Source organism: Microcebus murinus, chromosome 2, assembly GCF_040939455.1.
Source record: "Microcebus murinus isolate Inina chromosome 2, M.murinus_Inina_mat1.0, whole genome shotgun sequence".
NCBI classification, from domain to species: Eukaryota; Metazoa; Chordata; class Mammalia; order Primates; family Cheirogaleidae; genus Microcebus; species Microcebus murinus.
The window spans coordinates 104,638,115-104,655,634 of record NC_134105.1 but is presented as its reverse complement, the minus strand read 5'-3'; the positions used below and the strand labels follow the sequence as shown (position 1 = coordinate 104,655,634).

The window sequence follows — 17,520 nt, the reverse complement described above, 5'->3', positions numbered from 1 at the left end:
CACCGGGAACCATGGTTTTAGGCCAGAGGGCAGCTAGAAAGCCCAGGTGTTTCTACTCTGAGCAGCCTCTGGGGAAAAGAAGGGAACATGGAGTGTTTTCTAAGACCCAGACCCTTAGAAACCACGAGATCCATATACTCTGTTTGCCCTAGAGCCTGAGAGCAGCAGTGACTGTGGGGCAGAGTCCTGGGCTCTGGCATGAGTTCCAGTGGTGACTGGCTATGGCATGCTGTTGCCTCAGGTAGACAGCATTGCCTCATTTTGAGGGTGGGGCTCAGATGCTGCCAGCCTCTCACAGGGTATTGTGAGCCTACCCTGTGTACCTAAAAAGCAAGACTAAGGAGCAAACTTAGGGTCCTCTTGTGATCCTCCCCTTCCAGGAGGCTGTGCAGAAGGTGTCTTGCAGACCATGAACTGAGCGCTGATCCCAGACCGTTCATGAGCACAGTGTAAGGTGTGCCGAGACCCACAACCCAGCAAGCCCCTCCCCTCCCTAGCACTGAGGACCCCCGGAGAAGATGGGGAGGAAAAAGATTCAGATCCAGCGAATCACCGACGAGCGGAACCGACAGGTGAGGAAGTCCTAGAGTCATGTGGAGGGGGTGAGGGCAGGGAGCTGGCTTCTGCCTCCGCTCCTTCTAGGCACTCCAAGAGGTCTTCCTGGAAGAGGGGGAACTCTAGAAGCTTTTACAGAAGGGGAAGGGCTAAGGTTGGGAGAAGACAAGCCTCCTTGCAACTGTTGGAATACTATATCCCAGAACTCTGAGGCTCATCTGCTGCTGCAACCAGATGGGACTGTGCCCCTATCCAGGAGCCACATGCAAGGCTTAGGCCACACCTGGGCACACCCCTTTTCCCAAATGAATGCTTCCCCTCTTTTGACCTTAGGAGGCCCTTCTACACTTCTCCACTGACCTCTTCATAGCCCCCAGCATGGAGGTGTGGAGTTCTGTCCATCTGAATCCTCTCCCTTCAGTGAGCTGGCTCTGGGCTGTACCTTAGCCATGTGTTGGTGGAGGAGTGCTAGCCTGCTCCTTCCCCAGACCAGGGCCTCCTGAGAGCAAGGGCTGTGTCACCCTGAGAATGGGGGCACCTGAGGACAGGGGCTGTGTCTGGCTGCCTATAGGCTGGGACTCCTGGGCAAGCCTTGACTAAGCCAGACTTAGCTACCCACCCGCCTTTCTGCAGGTAACATTCACCAAGCGGAAGTTTGGGCTGATGAAGAAGGCCTATGAGCTGAGTGTGCTCTGCGACTGCGAGATTGCACTCATCATCTTCAACCACTCCAACAAGCTGTTCCAGTATGCCAGCACCGACATGGACAAGGTGCTGCTCAAGTACACGGAGTACAACGAGCCTCACGAGAGCCGCACCAATGCCGACATCATTGAGGTGGGCCCACATACCCCGACACCACCCTCGCATCCACATGTACACGTGCCCATGCAGCAGGTACCTGCGGACCTGCCTCTGCGCACGCACCTGTGTCCCTTGCCCCTTGTACCCCCTCACCTTTGTGCACACACAGTTAAACCCACATCTTCTCACGCAGAACCTGGGCCCGAGGAGGAAGGAGGGGTGTACCGTACAGGTGAACAGGCCGCCACCAGGCTGCCTGGCTGTTGGGAGGGGGCTGCCCACCCAGCCCACTGCCACTCCCTCTCGAAGACTCTGTCTCCACTTCTGTGAGGCGTGACATAACCTCTCTCTACTCTGTCTCCTCTCATTCTCTCTGTCTTTCCCCTTTTCTCCTGTCTTTTGGTCTGCTCCTGCATCTGCCTCCTCCTTTTTTTGTCTCCGTCTTTGTTTCCATCTCTCCTGCTCTGTCTCTGTCCCTTTGTGGGTCCCTGTGGTTCTATTTTCTGTTTCAAAGAGAGCCGACATGGTGAACTGTTGAAGGACACGAGCTTTGGAATTCAGCTCTGGCCCTTCCTGGCCAGGTGGCCTTGGGCAGGTGCGTTGGCCTCCCTGCACCTTCATGTCCCCTTCCAAAAATGGGGCTAGTGCCTGATTTGAAAGGTGCTGTGTGAATTGAATGTTCCTGCTTCTCACACTGAGGTGCATGCACCTTGGGAGCACAGAACTTGAGGTGATGAAGACGGTGCCTGGGAAGCCACAGGCCTACTCAGAGATTTAGAGGAAAGTCTCTTAGTTTTTTGTTAGAGAAAACAGATTTACTCTAGACTAGAATGTAAAATTGCATTGATTTTAAAGACAAAGCAAGTATCTTTCAGGGTATTTTGAGCACGGAAGGGGCAGCTTTGAGGTCTATTGCAGACCTACCAGGTATACCTCCACCAGGGTACGTGCTTGTTCCTGCTTTGCTTTTCTGCATCTTGTTCCGTCTCTCTGTCTCCATCTCTCTCTCTCTCTCTCTGTCCCCCATTTCTCCTAAGCAGAGCCCGGGGATTGGGATGGGAAACCACCCCAACTACCTCCCCCTGGGGAATGATTGGTACCTTCTGGCCATGGCTCCCCACAGGGTGGTCAGGCAGGGGCTGGCCCCGGGTACCAGCCCCTCAGCCCATCCCTGTGGAGCCCCCTTCCCACCTGCACCTTGGAAGTAATATCTCCATGTAGAGTGCGTCCCTATTCTAGGCCCACCTCCCAGGTGATCCCTGTATTCTGATGCTTCCCCCACCAAGCAGATCTTTACAGGGTGCCCTGGGAGGCACTGTCAGTGGGGAGGGGCAGGCAGCACCAAGGGAGGGGGTTGGGGAGATGCTGGGACCCCTGAGGGAGGAGGTCAGGGGAAAAGTAGGGGGATCTCAGGCAAGGGCCCGAAGGAATTCAGGGAAGGCAGGCAGGACCTTCACCCAGCTGATGGTAGTGGTGCGGTTACAGACCCTGAGGAAGAAGGGCTTCAACGGCTGCGACAGCCCAGAGCCCGACGGGGAGGACTCGCTGGAACAGAGCCCCCTGCTGGAGGACAAGTACCGGCGCGCCAGCGAGGAGCTGGACGGGCTCTTCCGGCGCTATGGGGTGAGCCCCACTCACTCTCTCTCTGTTGGCCCCCCTTCCGGCCCCTTCCCCCCCAGGCGCTGCACAAGAAGCACAGGGAATGTGAGAGCCCTGAGGTGGACGAGGTGTTTGCCCTGACCCCCCAGACGGAAGAGAAATATAAAAAGATAGACGAGGAGTTTGATAAAATGATGCAGAGTTATAGACTGGCCGTGAGTAGTCGCATGGAGGAGAGCCTCCCTGTGCTGCATGGTGTGGCTTCGCGCCCCGCCCCGGCCCTCGGCTGCCTCTGATGGGTGTTCTGCTCTGAGCCATGCTGGGGCTGTTAGTGACCACTGAGGGACCTCTGGCCTTGGCCTTGGTCGTGGTAAACCTGTGACCCTTGCGGAGACTCATCTTGGATGGAGCAGAAGCCAGAGAGGCCTGCAGTGTCCCCCTCACCAGCAAGAAGTGTGTAGATGACATAAGCTCCTTAGAGGACAGGAAAGTAGAGTGTGCTCTCTGTCCAGATGTTTTTGGGGGCGAGTTCCCCTGGGGCCTGCTCTCATGACCCAGCAAAGGCACTCAGCATCGTTTAGGGAAAGCAGTGAGCCCTCTGTAGCAGGCTAGATGTCCCAACCCACCGTACAGGCCTTTAACAGCTGTGTATGTAGATTTGTACTCAGGGCCTCTAACCTGCTCCCGGTGTGTCCTGCCTGGCTGAGGACTAACCTGCCTCCACTAGGGGGTGTCCCTGGTCCAGTCTGCAGTGAACAGAGCCTTGTTCTCATTCCCTGGGCCATACAGAGCTGGATCCCAAAGTTTTTCCTTGCTGGGAGTGGCAGTCATGACTCCAAGAGGGCCCAGGGCAAGGAGCTCGAGCTGCTGGCCCTAGGATGCACAGCCCAGAAATGAGAAGGACCCATGCCTGCCCTCCCAGGCTTAATGGGCTCAGGGTAAGGGTCGGCCTGGCCTGACCCTACCCCTCCATCTTTCTGTCTAGTCAGCTGTCCCGGCCCCCAACTTTGCCATGCCTGTCACGGTGCCCGTGTCCAATCAGAGCTCACTGCAGTTCAGCAATCCCAGCGGCTCCCTGGTCACCCCTTCCCTGGTGACATCATCCCTCACGGACCCGCGGCTCCTGTCCCCCCAGCAGCCAGCACTACAGAGGAATAGTGTGTCTCCCGGCCTGCCCCAGCGGCCAGCTAGTGCAGGTAAGTGGGTTGGGAGGTGGCCAAGGGAGGTGGAGACGAGGGGTGATGGGGACTTTGGGATTCCATTTCAAACAGCAAGTATTTCTCTTCGCCCACCACAGCGTTCCCTCATCTGTGTGGCTCCTCCTCCTCCTGGGGTCCTCTCTTCCTGTTCAGTTTCCAGTGCTCGCTCTGGAAGGGGGCTGGTCTGTCAGCTGTCATGGTTCTGTTTCTCCTGCAGGGGCCATGCTGGGGGGAGACCTGAACAGTGCTAACGGAGCCTGCCCCAGCCCTGTCGGTGAGTGCAGCGTCCTCCATCTAGAGGCAGGGAGGTCTGCCCGCTTAGGCGCCTCAGGGGCCCAAGAACCAAGAAGGACCTAGATCAGAGGAGAGCAAAATGCCAGGGCCTGGACTGGATAAAGAGGCAGAGATTTTTAAGCCCATGGACTTTGCTATCTGTAGCAGTGCTTGATGTGAATGATCAGCAGAGATGTAGGCTCAGGGAATTCTGGGCAAACTGTGAGAATAAGCCAACATTTCTAGTTGGAGGGGAAGATCCAAGTTTTTCCAGTTGTATAGGGGCATCTAGGTGGGATCTGGAGGGTGAGAATGCCTGGCATTGCCTAGACAAACAGTAGGCACAGAATCACACATACGTGCATTCCCACTCTTGCAGAAATACCCAGGCATTAGTTGTACACTTGTGAGCTCACATACATAAGCCACAGAAGAAAGGCTGCTCCTCCTGCCCCACCCTCCCCAGCAGCTGACAGCCCCTCCTGCCCTGTGCTGTTGTCCGGCTGGGTGACTGTGACTTCGAATGTCATCATTGACGTCACCCTGACATTCCTGCCATTCCCAGAGTGATCTGGGAATTGGGATGGAGGCAGGCACAAACTTCCAGGGCAACAGTATGCTCCTAGGGGACAGAGCAAGGTGGTGATTATGACTGTGGTCACCCCCATATCCTTAGACCTAGAATCCTCAGCTCAGCCTCAGGCACTGTATAATACTTCCCTGGCAATAATTGTGTACTGGTGCGGGGAAATTGGAGGAATGGGTAAATACCCCTCCCTCTCCAAGGAGGGGGCCAGAGAAATGCTTGCACACCTTAAGGAAAAGTAGAGGCCCTTGAGTTCTGCATGTAGAAAGCAGGCGAGAGCCCTAGCTTGGCCTCCAGCCAGCTGTGTGGCCCTGGACAGGTCATTACACTTCTCCCAACCAGGCTCTAGTTTCTTTTGTAAACGGGGCTAATGATACATGTCCTTTCCATCTGGCAGGGTTAATGTGAAGATTAAATGAGATAATCCATGTGCGAAAGGTCCGTGTAGATTGTGGAGTGGTGAGCAAATGTAAAAGATAGTTATTATACTTGTTATTACTGGTCTAATTATGGTGGTGACTGTGTTATCTGACTCCCAGTACCAATAACACCATCACCACCGGTGAATGGCTTGTTTCCTCCAACCTGCAGGCAACTTGTCACGTGCCGATACCCAGCTCATGGCAAAGGGAGCAGGCCGAGTCATTGGTGATTTGTCCTGGTGACCAGGCTTCTCACTTAGGCCCAGATTCCAGGCTGCCACCCCTTCCCCAACCTGGTCATTGTGGGTCCTGTCCGGGACAGATGGTGGGAACTGAAAGTGGCAGACTTGCTACCTGTGGAAACCAAAGAAAAGTGAAGGCAGGGAGAGGCTTGGCTACAGAAGAACCTCTTGGCCCCTGTTGCTTTCCAGTTCTTCCCACCGACCTCAGAGTCCCACTACCCAGCCCCATCACATGTAGATTGGAGGCAGGGAAATAAACCCAGTGATTCAGGAGTGAGGAGTGTTCTCTTCCCCTTATTCCCAAGACATGAAGTTTTTGGAAAGCTCAGCATCCACACCAAGCCTAAGCATGTCTTTGAGAGGTTCTCGGTGACAGGAGTATTGGTATGGGGAAGTTAACAGGACTGAGGGGTAGGCCTATGGTTTTCCTTCTACCCTCATTTTGTCACTTCTCCAGGCAATGGCTACGTCAGTGCTCGGGCTTCCCCTGGCCTCCTCCCTGTGGCCAATGGCAACAGCCTCAACAAAGTCATCCCTGCCAAGTCTCCGCCCCCACCTACCCATAGCACCCAGCTTGGAGCCCCCAGCCGCAAGCCTGACCTGCGAGTCATCACTTCCCAGGGAGGAAAGGGGTTAATGCATCACTTGGTAAGTGGGTGCCTGCGCCAAGGGCAGGGGGTGGGGAGTGGGAGAGCGCGGAGAGGGGGAGGAGCAGACTTCTAGCAGGAGAGGTGAAGGTCAGCCAGCAGTTAGGACTTCCCGAGAGAGAGAGGGAAACATGGCTTTTCATGAGCTCTTTCTCCCCAGAGGGCCTTTTTAAGAGATTGGTACCCAGAAAGTACCAGCCTAAGGGCAGTAAAAAAGGGACATGACATGGGAGAGAAGCTTCTGTGGTGGGGAGGATAGTAGGAAGGATTTGCCATTATGGCAGGAGGGATGGGGATTAGCTTGTGAGGATTTCCTAACCGGTAGAGATTGGGATGTAGCGTCTTCTGGAAATCAGTCAGCACAGTGAAGAGCTCTGTCCTCATAGGCTGGGGAGAGCCATCCTGCTCTTTTACAGAGAGGTGGATGGACTGGCTGTGGGGGTAGAGGTGTGGGGGAGGGCAGAGGCCAGAGACTGAACATCTCCTTGGTTTCATTTCTGCTCTCAGACTGAGGACCATTTAGATCTGGTAAGTGAGGCTGTGAAACGTTTGCTGTGGCTTTGCACTGCGGTTCACTGGCATGAAGTATGAGTGTGCCCTTGTTCTCTTGCCTGCGTGTGTACTGTGCGTCGTTGGTTTATTTGGTCGTTTGCCAGGAGCTGCGTTCAGTGCCAAGCAGGACACAGAGGCAAATGGGGTGCAGGCGAGAGGTTAGACGTGCATGTGTATGTACCTGTGTGTACATGGATGTCTTCATGCGATGTGACATTCATATGGACACACCGTTCTCCGTGTGTATGCATATGTGCAAGGGGGTGTGGGCCAGCCCCCAGCCTTGGGCTCCCAGCCCTGCTGCCTGGGATTAGGCCTTCGGACCAGGGGGTTGGATCCCACTGGTTTTCTGACTCCACTTAGGCCCACACAGCATTCTCAGAACCCAGGTCAGGGACCTCCTTAGGAGGAGTGCCAGCTGGACAGCTTCCCCTTCTGAGGGGAAGCTGAGGCCCAAGCCAGGGCTGGAGTTGTCCTTCTTAGGAGGTGCTTCCCTGCCTTCCCTCTGTCTCCTGTGCTCCCCCTACACTCAGCCCATCCCATGGGCACTCAAAGGCACACACAGCCACTCTCTTTTTTCTTCTCTCTCACACTTACGTACTCACCCTCAGCCAGGAGTGGGGCGGGGGCTCCTCCCTCCCCAACTCCCTGACGGGAGGCCAGAGAGGCTGGAAAAGGCAGGCAGGCTTTGGCGGCCAACACGGCGGCAGTTTCGGCCCCAGCGTGGAGTTGGAATAAACAAGTGACTCAGCGGCAGATGGAGCTGACAGCCCCACACACGTGTGTGCATACGCGCAGGCACACGCCACGCCAGGCTCCACATTCCCCTCACAGATGCCAGCACGCCTCTCCCGGGGCGTGTGCTGCGGCGTGATGGATGGAGAGTAGACTCCAGAGAGACGAGCCAGGCAAAGAACGACATCTCCCTTCTCTCAGTCTGCCCCGGGAGATGGGGCCAGTGTTGGTGTTGGGGCCACGGGGCCAGCACCTGCGTCTTCCTCTTTGCATGTGTGTAGGTGTGAATGAATCTGTGTGTGCACGTTTCTCTTCATGGTCTCGGTGTCTCTGTAAATGCACCAGTGCGTATTTGTGTACCTCACGGGCCTCTGTGCTAAGGCACCCAACCTTGGCGTTGGCATTCAGGGACCCCATCTCAGCCCTGGAATGGAGGCACAAGGCTGCCCACCCACCAGCCACCTCTTGACAGATAGTTTTCTCTTGCAGAATAATGCCCAGCGCCTTGGGGTCTCCCAGTCTACCCACTCACTCACCACCCCAGTGGTTTCCGTGGCAACGCCGAGTTTACTCAGCCAGGGCCTCCCCTTCTCTTCCATGCCCACTGCCTACAACACAGGTGAGTATTCATGTGACGTGTACTTGGTGTGCGCTTGGGCTTGGGGCAGAGGAGTGACCAGAGAGGGAGCGTTAGATATCTCTTGGGCAGGCCCCATTCTGAGGAAGGCCAGACTGGGGGGAGCCGCCTCTAATAATAGTTGCCAGAGTTAGCAAATAAAATCATAGAATACCTAGTTAGATTTGAATTTCAGATAAAATGATGTTTTATTTTTTAGTGTAAGTATGTCTTTGGGATATACATATACCGAAAAATTACTCATTTTATCTGAAATTTCAAATTTAAATGGGCATCTTTTATTTTTAATAAAGGACCTAGTGGAGAGGGGAGGCCCTGTCCTCAGGAAGCCTCCAGGCTGAGGAGGAGATAGGACAGAGGCAGGCTGAGCAAATGATTCAGGTCTGAGGAGTGGTGAGGGGACATGGTCAGTCCAGAAAGGCTTCCTGGAGGAGAAGGAATGAGGGAGAGTAGAGAGAGGGAGACTGAGGAGGCCACAGAGGAAGCATGGTCAGTATCAACTTGCTAGTGTCCTAGGAAAGCCAGGTGGGGGCTCTAGGGCAGGGGGAGGGGAAGGAAAGGAGGTCCCTCCCTCTGATTCTGGCTTGGTGCTAGAATGATGGGGGAAAGGAAGGAGGAAGACAGATGAAGGCTGGGGGGAATCTGATGGTGAAGAGCCACTTGAGGACATGGGAGAGGTCTCTGGGTAGAAGAATTCAGACAGGACACCCAGTGCCCAGGATATCTTGGGTCCCCAGGACAGTGTCACTCACTCAACATCTGCCCTGGAGCAGGCTGTGACACTCTCAGCCATCCTTGCCTGCTGTCCAGGCTCCTGTGTCAGGAAAGACTTCCCAGTGGGGAAATGTCTTGTCACCTTGGTACAGAGCATTGATGTGGCTGGGGTACCTGGGCTATTTCAGCGGAAGCGACCTCTGTCTGCCTTCCCCTAGTTCTCTCACAGGGGAATGGCTCGCATTAGGGCTGTTCTATGACCACATCAGACTAGACCAGAAGAGTCAAACTTCTCCCTCTTTCCCAAATCCCCATCCTGGAGTTGAACCATGCTGGGCATGGGACACCCGCACAAATACCCACGGAATCCCATCTCCCCCCATGTGTAAAAGGCCAGCACCCAGCCCCATGCATAGGAGAGCCTCTCATGGCAGGCAAGAGGGCTGAAGAAACTGCCTGCTGCTGACGGGCCACACTTTGGCGCGTGCGTCTGTGTATAGATTTACTGCCCAGGTGTCCGTAAGCCCCTTGTCCGGCGCATGTGTACCCACTCCCAGGTTATCAGGTCCTCGCTGCTCACAGAGGACTGCTTCTGGAGCCATGCCCTGTGGGCCAGTCTCCGTCTATGAGAGGACTGGCTGGACAGGGGTCTATGGGGCTCTTCCAGCCCTGCCACTGTGGCTCTGGGGCCGCACTAGGAAATCTGGCTGTCTGGGCAGGCGGCGTGGGAGCAGGGACAGTTAGCACAGGGCAGCTCAGACCACTGTTCAGGAGCTGTTGTTAATTTGGGAATCCCACAGTGGTGGTTTTCTGCCATCTTCTCGGGTCACAGTCTTTGTGAAGCAGGAGGGAAGTTAGTTGGTGTCAGTGAACCTGGGACAGGTGCTCAGCAAGGCTAGCTTACAGACTCTATTTGTCACTCTGGTGTGAAAGCAGTTTCTGCCCCTGGGCCAAGCCTTGGAGCCCTGCTGGTAAGTATGTGGGATTCCTCACATCCTCTCAGAAGCCAAGGGCTCCTGTTCCTCTTGCTGCAGGAACAGCTGCGCAGATCTCAGTTTAAACAGCAGGTGTTTTCAGGTGACCCTAGGTGTATAAACAAAACCCCAGTGAAAACATTGCTGTTTAGTTGTTCACTGCTTATCGTCCTTGGCCCTAGTTCAAGTTCCGGCAGAGGGTGATCTGGCTCTGGTAATGCCTTGTGTAAGGGCGCTGGCCCCTTGTTGACACTAGCTACAGAGGTCTGGCTGTGGTGGCCCTGGGAGCAGACCAAGTGGACTGCCAGGTGGCATGGGGGCCGCGCTCCTCCTGGCCCTGGAGAGTCAGGCCTCCTAGTAGACAGGGCTGGAGTCTGGTGGGACAGTGCAGGACTGGGAGTTGTGTCTAGCCTTCACTCCCTGTGGGGCCTCGAGCAAGGCACTGTGCTGTTCTGGGCTTGGCTTCCTAGTTTGTAAAGCAAGTGTTGGAAATAGTTGATCCTAAGGCCTGTTTCTGCCCTTGCTCTTCTTTTTAAGTATAAGCATTTCAAAACTCCTGGCCAATGTTAGCAGACCAGAAGCAAGTAGGGACCACCTCTAGAGTGAGATAGAAAGGAAATAAAGGAAACAAAGGGGTCTTGTCTCAGCTGGCCACTGGCTTTCTGCATGACCTGGAGCATGTTCCTCAAGCGAGGCTGCAGTTGCCTCATTTGTGAAGAATAACAGGTAAATCTTCTGAATATTTACTATGAACCAGACATTGTTTTATATGCTTTGTGTATTAACTTAGTCTTCACAACAGCCGTGTGATGTAGGTAGGATTATTACCTCCAGTTTATAGGCAGAGAGTAAGTAACTTGCGCAGGGTCACACAGACTAAGTGGAGGTAGCCTCGAAGTATGACCTCATAGCTCATGCCTGTAACCTTATTGCTGTATTGCAGAGGTAATACTATCTTCCCTACAGGAAAACAGAGGGCCAGAAAAACGACTCCCTGAGTAATAGCATATGGCAGAGTGTTGGGGTGACTGGGGGTGCGCTTCCCATCACAGCACGCCCTCCCTCCCACTATCACAGTGCAGCCTCTCTATGGCTCTCAGGCAGGACATTTTCTAAATTGTCCCAAACAGGATGCAGCATGAAACATGTCAGTGTTATGCAAGGTGTGAAACGTTTCATGGTTCTGTTTATTCTGTGGCTGTGCAGACTTCTCAGTCTCTTCGTTAAGGTAGACGTTTTGGAAGGTAATGAGCACCCCCACCCCCACACCCCAGGGAGATGTGCCAGAACCTTGGCCACGTTTCCTGCGCCCTGAGTGGCAGCCCCTCTGGCCCAGGGGTGAGAGGCTCGGGTGGCAGACATGCATCCTCTGTGTTTCCGTGTGTGGGCACAGCAGCTCAAACCCTGCTGCTACATGTTGAATGTATTGACAGTCTGCAGGGGACGGGGCGGTGCGAGAGGTGGGACAGTAGCTGTGGCGATTGGCTTCTGAGGCCCCGTTCGCCAAGCGCTCGCCGTGGTGCCCACCACCTCGCACAGGTGACGAGATGGCAGTTAGGCATGTATCAGACCTTGCCCGCTTCCCTTTTCCCCCTTCTTTCTCTTTTTTTAAAATTGTCATTATAAAAGTGATACCTACACATGATTCAGAAAAAAAAGTTCAACACTATTTTTTAAAAATATCTCTTCATCCTGGTATAAAACAGCACCGTGTGGTCATTATGGCCTGCTTTTCTTTAACTTTGAGTGTCATCTTCATGGATTTTTGTTGTTGTTTTCTGCTTACCACAAAATGTATCATCTCAGGATTCTGGGGGCTAGAAGTCTCACACCAAGGTGTCCGCAGGGCCATGCTCTCTGTAGGCACTAGGGACGGATCTGTTCCAGGCTTTTCTCCTGTCTTCTGAGAGTTCCTTGGCCTGTGGCAGCACAACTCCAGTCTTCACATGGTGTTCTCCCCGTGTTATGTCTCTCTCCACAGAATTTTTGTAGTTTTCTTGAATTCTTCCCATCTGGCCTTAGCCACCACCTGTCCCCTCATCGCTGTGGGCCTCCGGGAGGCGGCTCCCTGATGGGAGCCCTGGGGGCTGCCATGCTCTCTCGCTCCAGCGTCGCCTCCCGTTTCCTCCCGTGCAGATTACCAGTTGACCAGTGCAGAGCTCTCCTCCTTACCAGCCTTCAGTTCGCCTGGGGGGCTGTCACTAGGCAACGTCACCGCCTGGCAACAGCCACAACAGCCCCAGCAGCCGCAACAGCCACAGCCTCCGCAGCCACAGCCGCAGCCACAGCAGCCACAGCCACAGCAGCCTCAGCAGCCGCAGCAGCCACCTCAGCAGCAGTCCCACCTGGTCCCCGTGTCTCTTAGCAACCTCCTGTGAGTCCCGGGGAGACTTCCCACGTGAAGGTTTGGGAAGGGAGAGACGAGGAGCAGGTAGAGGAGGGTCCTTTTGAGAGCTGGGTTCCCTTCGGTCCATCTGTCACCAGTGGACATCCTGAGAAGCTGTGTAGTGCACAGCCTGTAAAGTGACAGTGGCAGCCCTGGGGTCCCCTCTGCAGGCCTGGGAGACTCACCCTGAGCCCCTTCCCCCAGCCAGCCCCAGGGTGGAGGTGGGGGGTAGGTGGGGAGCCCTGGGCTATAGAAGATGACATGGGATAGAAAGAGAACTAATATTTCTCATATCCCTTCTCTTCCCTTCATTCAACCCTCTCTCTTCTGGCCTCTTTCCTGCACCTCTGTCCCCCCCCATTCTCACCCTCTGTTCTCTCTTACTCTCTGTCTTGTGACCTCCTATCACTTTCTCTGTCACTCATCCCCTCTGTTTCTGTCCTCTATACCCCGTCCCCATTGCCCTCCTCCAGCCCGGGCAGTCCCCTGCCCCACGTGGGTGCCGCCCTCACGGTCACCACCCACCCCCACATCAGCATCAAGTCAGAACCGGTGTCCCCGAGCCGTGAGCGCAGCCCTGCGCCACCCCCTCCAGCTGTGTTCCCAGCTGCCCGCCCTGAGCCTGGCGACGGTCTCAGCAGCCCAGCCGGGGGATCCTATGAGACGGGGGACCGGGATGACGGACGGGGGGACTTCGGGCCAACACTGGGCCTTCTGCGCCCGGCCCCAGAGGCTGAGGCTGAGGGCTCAGCTGTGAAGAGGATGCGGCTCGATACCTGGGTACTGTAGCATCACCCCTCCTGTCCACCAGTGTCTGCTACACCCAGGGACTGCCCTGTGTGCCCCCCAACCTGTTTGATCTCCCACCTGAGAGGCCTTACGGCCGGCTAGCCCTTCTACCAGCCCTTGGGGGCATCACCGACACCCCTTCACCCCCGCCGAAGGCCATTTCCTCCCTCCCTCCAGCATCAGTCCTTCTGCTCGATGACCTCCTCCCCCACAGCTGGCCCTGCCACTGGCATTCTGGCCCTATGGGGAGAGGGGAGTGGGGGGTGCATGCCCACAGTCTGGGCCACCCCCTCACACCCCCTTCTCCATCTCCTCTCTTCACAGACATTAAAGTGACGGTTCCCACTCCCCTACTCCCAGCCTCCCTGATGAAGAGTTGACAATCTCACCGCCCACCCCCCTGTCCTGGGCTCCTCCCGCTCGACCCCATCTTCCTTTCTTGTGCTCCGTGTCCTGTTGACAGTTACATTTGTGTATAATTATTATTATATTATTATTATTATTATATTTTTTTTAATTTGGATTCTCGCTTTGGAGAGGGGGATGCTCTCATCCCCTCTTTCTACACCTCCCACCATTTTCATTGGCTGGGAGGGCTCTCTTTTTTGCGGGAAGGGGGGGACACTTTGCACGTTGTACACATATGCTGCAGGAAGGGGGTGGGGGGCCCGATAGGCCTTTGGGAAAGGACAGGTGCCGAGCCCTGCATGTGGAGCCCTCCCACCCCTCCCCCATATAGAGGGAAATAACCAAAAAGACTACCAAACAACAAAACCCATATAATAGACTGCAACCCCAAAGTTGGCTTGATGGGTGGGTTTATGTTTCAAGGGGAAAGTGAGGCAGAGGTTCCAAAAAGTCCCTCTGCTTCCGGGCTGTTGATGAGGCCATACACACATGGGGCAGAATACCCAAGCCTGGCCCCCAGATGCCCCTGCGCACACATGCAACACACTCTAACTGACTCGTGTGTGCTGCACCCGCAAGGTGTGTGGGTGCTGGCTGAGCTCTGGGCTGGGAAAGTTGCCTGGGAATCTGAGGACGGGGCAGGGCTTTGACGTGGGAGCCTCTCTTGGAAGCACATTTGGAGAGAAAGACAGAGAGCCATGAGAAGAGGGCTGAGGAGGGCAGAAGGGCTGGGCAAGGGGCAAATTGGGGCCCCCTCCCTTCCCCAGCTTTTTCTCTAAGATATACAGTGCAATAGCTCCCCATCCCTCAATTGACGCCAGCCCAGGGCTGGCCACAGTGTGCAGGGAGAATGGGGAGAGGGACTTTGGTGAGGTGGCTTGGGACAAGAGTCAGCCTGGGGCTTCCCTGGGGTGCCAAAAGGCCAGAGCCCTTTCATCAGGGCAAGTGTGGTGAAGGGACATCCTGGGCCTTGCACGCACACTACCCAGGGGAGTGGACACTGGGTGGTTTGTGGCGGTGGGAGGTCCCTGTGGATGAGGTCCATGGAGGGCCTGCCTCCCAAACTCCTGGCCCTTCTCCCCAGCCCCTCCGGTTAGCTCTTTCTGCACCTCGCCCCACCCCTGCTCTTGGCACCCCATTGTCTCTTGCTACCTCCTTGTCCCACCACCTCCAGGCTGCATCCCACCTTCCCTCTTGGCTACTGTAATTGTAAATAGCGACCTTTGGAAAACGTTAGCAGTGTAACAGTCCAGGAAACTGTTTTTTTTTGTTGTTGTTGTATTGATATGAAATGAGATTCTATTTTTGTCAAAGTATATTGTAATAATAATGACTCAAACGGCCTGTACTGTACAGACGAGATTCTTCTGCTGTTGTTTTTGCTCCCTTTACCCTCCCCTGAGCCTGCCCCTATCTGCTGCCTCCTCAGGGGGGCAGTGGGCAAGGGGCCCAGGGGCAGCCGAAGCTCGGGGTCCCAAGGCCTCAGGCTGGATGAGAGATGAAACTGGAGGGGACAGACCCCCAGCCTGCTCTCCCCCACTGCACCCTGCCCCAAGGAAGCTGGCCTGGGTGACATGGGCAGGCAGGCAGGGGTCTGCCCCACTCCTCACACAAGCCCAGCTCCTCTGCCCAAGGGGTGCAGCGCTCTCTTGGGGTTTCCTCCCAGTTGGAGAGTAGAGTCAGACAAGGCCCAGTTTTGTGACAGATGACTGTCTTTGCCCGCCTCTATGACCCAGCCTCTTGCAGTATTCCAACACTTGACGCAGGGGAATGAATCAGAAGCAGAGGGGCATGCATGACCACACATGTACCAAGTGTGTTCATGAGGGCATCTGGTGTTTATATGTCTGAGTGTACCTTTGTATTTATGTGTGTATGTACGGTTGCATGGCTGTACCTTCGTGTGTCTCTGAGCCTGTTTGGGTGTGTTTGCGAATCTATGTGATTAGAGCTCTAGGGGCCTCTCTGAGTTGTGTGGCTGGTGTGTGTTTACAAAGGGGCAGGTGGCTGTTCCAGCTCCACAGCCCTGGCTTCCAGCTCTCTGACCCTCCCTCCCTCGTTCCCTGCTTTCACCCTTGGCCCTGACATGTTTGAAATGCAGTTAGGGGGACTGGCAGTTGGCCCTCTTTGCGTCTCCCTACAGCCCTACCTCTGCCAGGGCCTCCCTCCATGAACCTTTGCCTCCACACAGTTGTCCACGTAGTCCCCCACACCATGACACACAATTCCTAGAGTGCCCTTTGCCCCCACCCAATGCCTGCTTTCAGAGCAAAACTCAAGTTCCTCTTCCTCCTGGAAGCTTTTTCCCCCACTGAGCAGCGATCCTTTTTTACAGCTTACCCCCACCCCTCCTCCCCGACCTGCTGACCACGGTCAGCCTTCCCATCTCTCCTGCAGGTTCCTGGAGGGAGTTTCAAGAACTGATGAGACTTGATCAGGGGCTTGAAAGAAGCCAGGGTACAGTCTGGTACATGTGTGCAGAGCCTTGCCCAGTGCCGGGTGCACAGTAGGCGCTCAATAAATGTTGAATGGGTGAATGGTTGAATGATAGGTGCTCAATAAACGTTGAATGACTGGCCTTCCCTTCTCAGGCTCTTCCCCCTATTAGTCTACCCACTTTGTAGGCCGGGCTTGGCCACCATTAAGCATGGGGTGGGGGTCAGGGCCCCTGCAGTTCATGGTGCAATATTCACCAGTTTTGCCCTCTGCCTCGTAAGGCAAACCTGGCTTTTGATTACCACGTGTGGATGTGTCTGTGTCCTTTCCTCTCTGTCCTTGGGGACAGGGGGTGGTCTGTGAATGAATATGTGACATTTCTGCAATTCAGTATCCTAAGGTTTCTCTTGGGAGTAGGGGCTCCTGGCTGGCCAGATGAATGGGTCCCTGGGAACCCAGACCTCAAATGGGGACTTAATTTCTTCTTCCTCTCACAAGCCAAATTTGCCTCCACCCACTCCCTCTGAAGAACTGGGCATTTGCCAAAGTAACCACTGGAGTCATCCAATGCCCCTCCCCTCCCCAGGTTTCCCACAGCTTTCAGGGACAGTGGGCAAGAGGACCCCCCCACCTCAACAGAACACACCATCCCCCCAATAGTGTACTCAATGCAGCGAAACTGACCCCCGATCCCCATTTAACCATCCCCACCTTGGACAGGAAGGAAGTAATGCACCTTCTCTTGCTGATTATTTATTTGTTTGGAGAGACAAAAATGATGTAAAAGTGTATCTAGAAATATCTATATCTCTATATATTTTTAACTGACTCTTTGGAATCCCCTGGGGTGGGGTGAGGGTAAATTTAGGCTTTCACAGAGGGGAGGAGACATGGAGCTTGGGAACTCCTTGTCCTCCCCTCTGCTGCCTCTCCCTGCCCCCTAAAGCAGTTGGTAGTAGGAATGGGATTTGTATGGGGGGAGGGGGGCTGGAATGTTACATGGAGAATCTGGATTCTCTCCTCTTCCCCATTCAAGTCCCAGGCGGAGGGAGGGCAGTGAGGAAGAGGAAGAGAGGGGCGGGACAGGCCATGGAGGTGCCCCACCCCAAAACCCGACAATCACCCACACTCCTGGGGCTCCTCCTGGGTCCTGGGGCAGGGCGAGTCCAAGTGTGTGGCTGTTGATTTGTTTTCAATATTTCTTTTCGTGCTGTATGGTGATGCTTTCTTAGTATTCTACACAATAAGAAAAGACAAAGTCCTCGAGATTCTTATGAGTTTTGTTTGAAAACTCTTTCACTATATTTGTTGTAAAGAGGTTTACTATTAAAAGAAAAAGAATACACGTTTCTGATACTTCGGCTTGGGTTTTGGTTTCTTTGGTGCGGCCGAGGAGGGGAAGGAAGCACTGGTGTGGCTGCCAAGGTGAGAGGCCAGCCCTTCACCCTAGCGGGTCAGCTTGCAGGGCAGGGTGCTTCCAGGTGTCTCAGGTGGGATTTGTAGGTGAGAATTTCTTCCAGTTGCTCTGTCAGGAGGAGGCAGCCCCAGGACTAAGGAAGGGT

General features: G+C 54.8%; 1 protein-coding gene across 2 annotated transcripts in view; it reads left to right on the top strand.

Moving 5' to 3' along the window:
- Nucleotides 1-17,314, top strand: part of MEF2D (myocyte enhancer factor 2D) — a 33,427-nt gene extending 16,113 nt beyond the window's left edge. Inside the window, exons 2-12 of one of the 2 annotated variants that reach the window (XM_012767728.3) lie at nucleotides 381-572; nucleotides 1,189-1,392; nucleotides 2,845-2,982; nucleotides 3,944-4,154; nucleotides 4,375-4,431; nucleotides 6,138-6,328; nucleotides 6,835-6,855; nucleotides 8,104-8,233; nucleotides 12,076-12,313; nucleotides 12,799-13,105; nucleotides 13,439-17,314. In XM_012767728.3, the coding sequence (XP_012623182.1) occupies nucleotides 519-572; nucleotides 1,189-1,392; nucleotides 2,845-2,982; nucleotides 3,944-4,154; nucleotides 4,375-4,431; nucleotides 6,138-6,328; nucleotides 6,835-6,855; nucleotides 8,104-8,233; nucleotides 12,076-12,313; nucleotides 12,799-13,105; nucleotides 13,439-13,450 (1,563 nt within the window). In that variant the 5' untranslated portion in view covers nucleotides 381-518 and the 3' untranslated portion in view covers nucleotides 13,451-17,314. The remainder of the gene's footprint in view (nucleotides 1-380; nucleotides 573-1,188; nucleotides 1,393-2,844; nucleotides 2,983-3,943; nucleotides 4,155-4,374; nucleotides 4,432-6,137; nucleotides 6,329-6,834; nucleotides 6,856-8,103; nucleotides 8,234-12,075; nucleotides 12,314-12,798; nucleotides 13,106-13,438) is intronic. The other variant, XM_012767731.3, reaches the window with a different exon arrangement.
- Nucleotides 17,315-17,520: the final 206 nt, after the last annotated feature.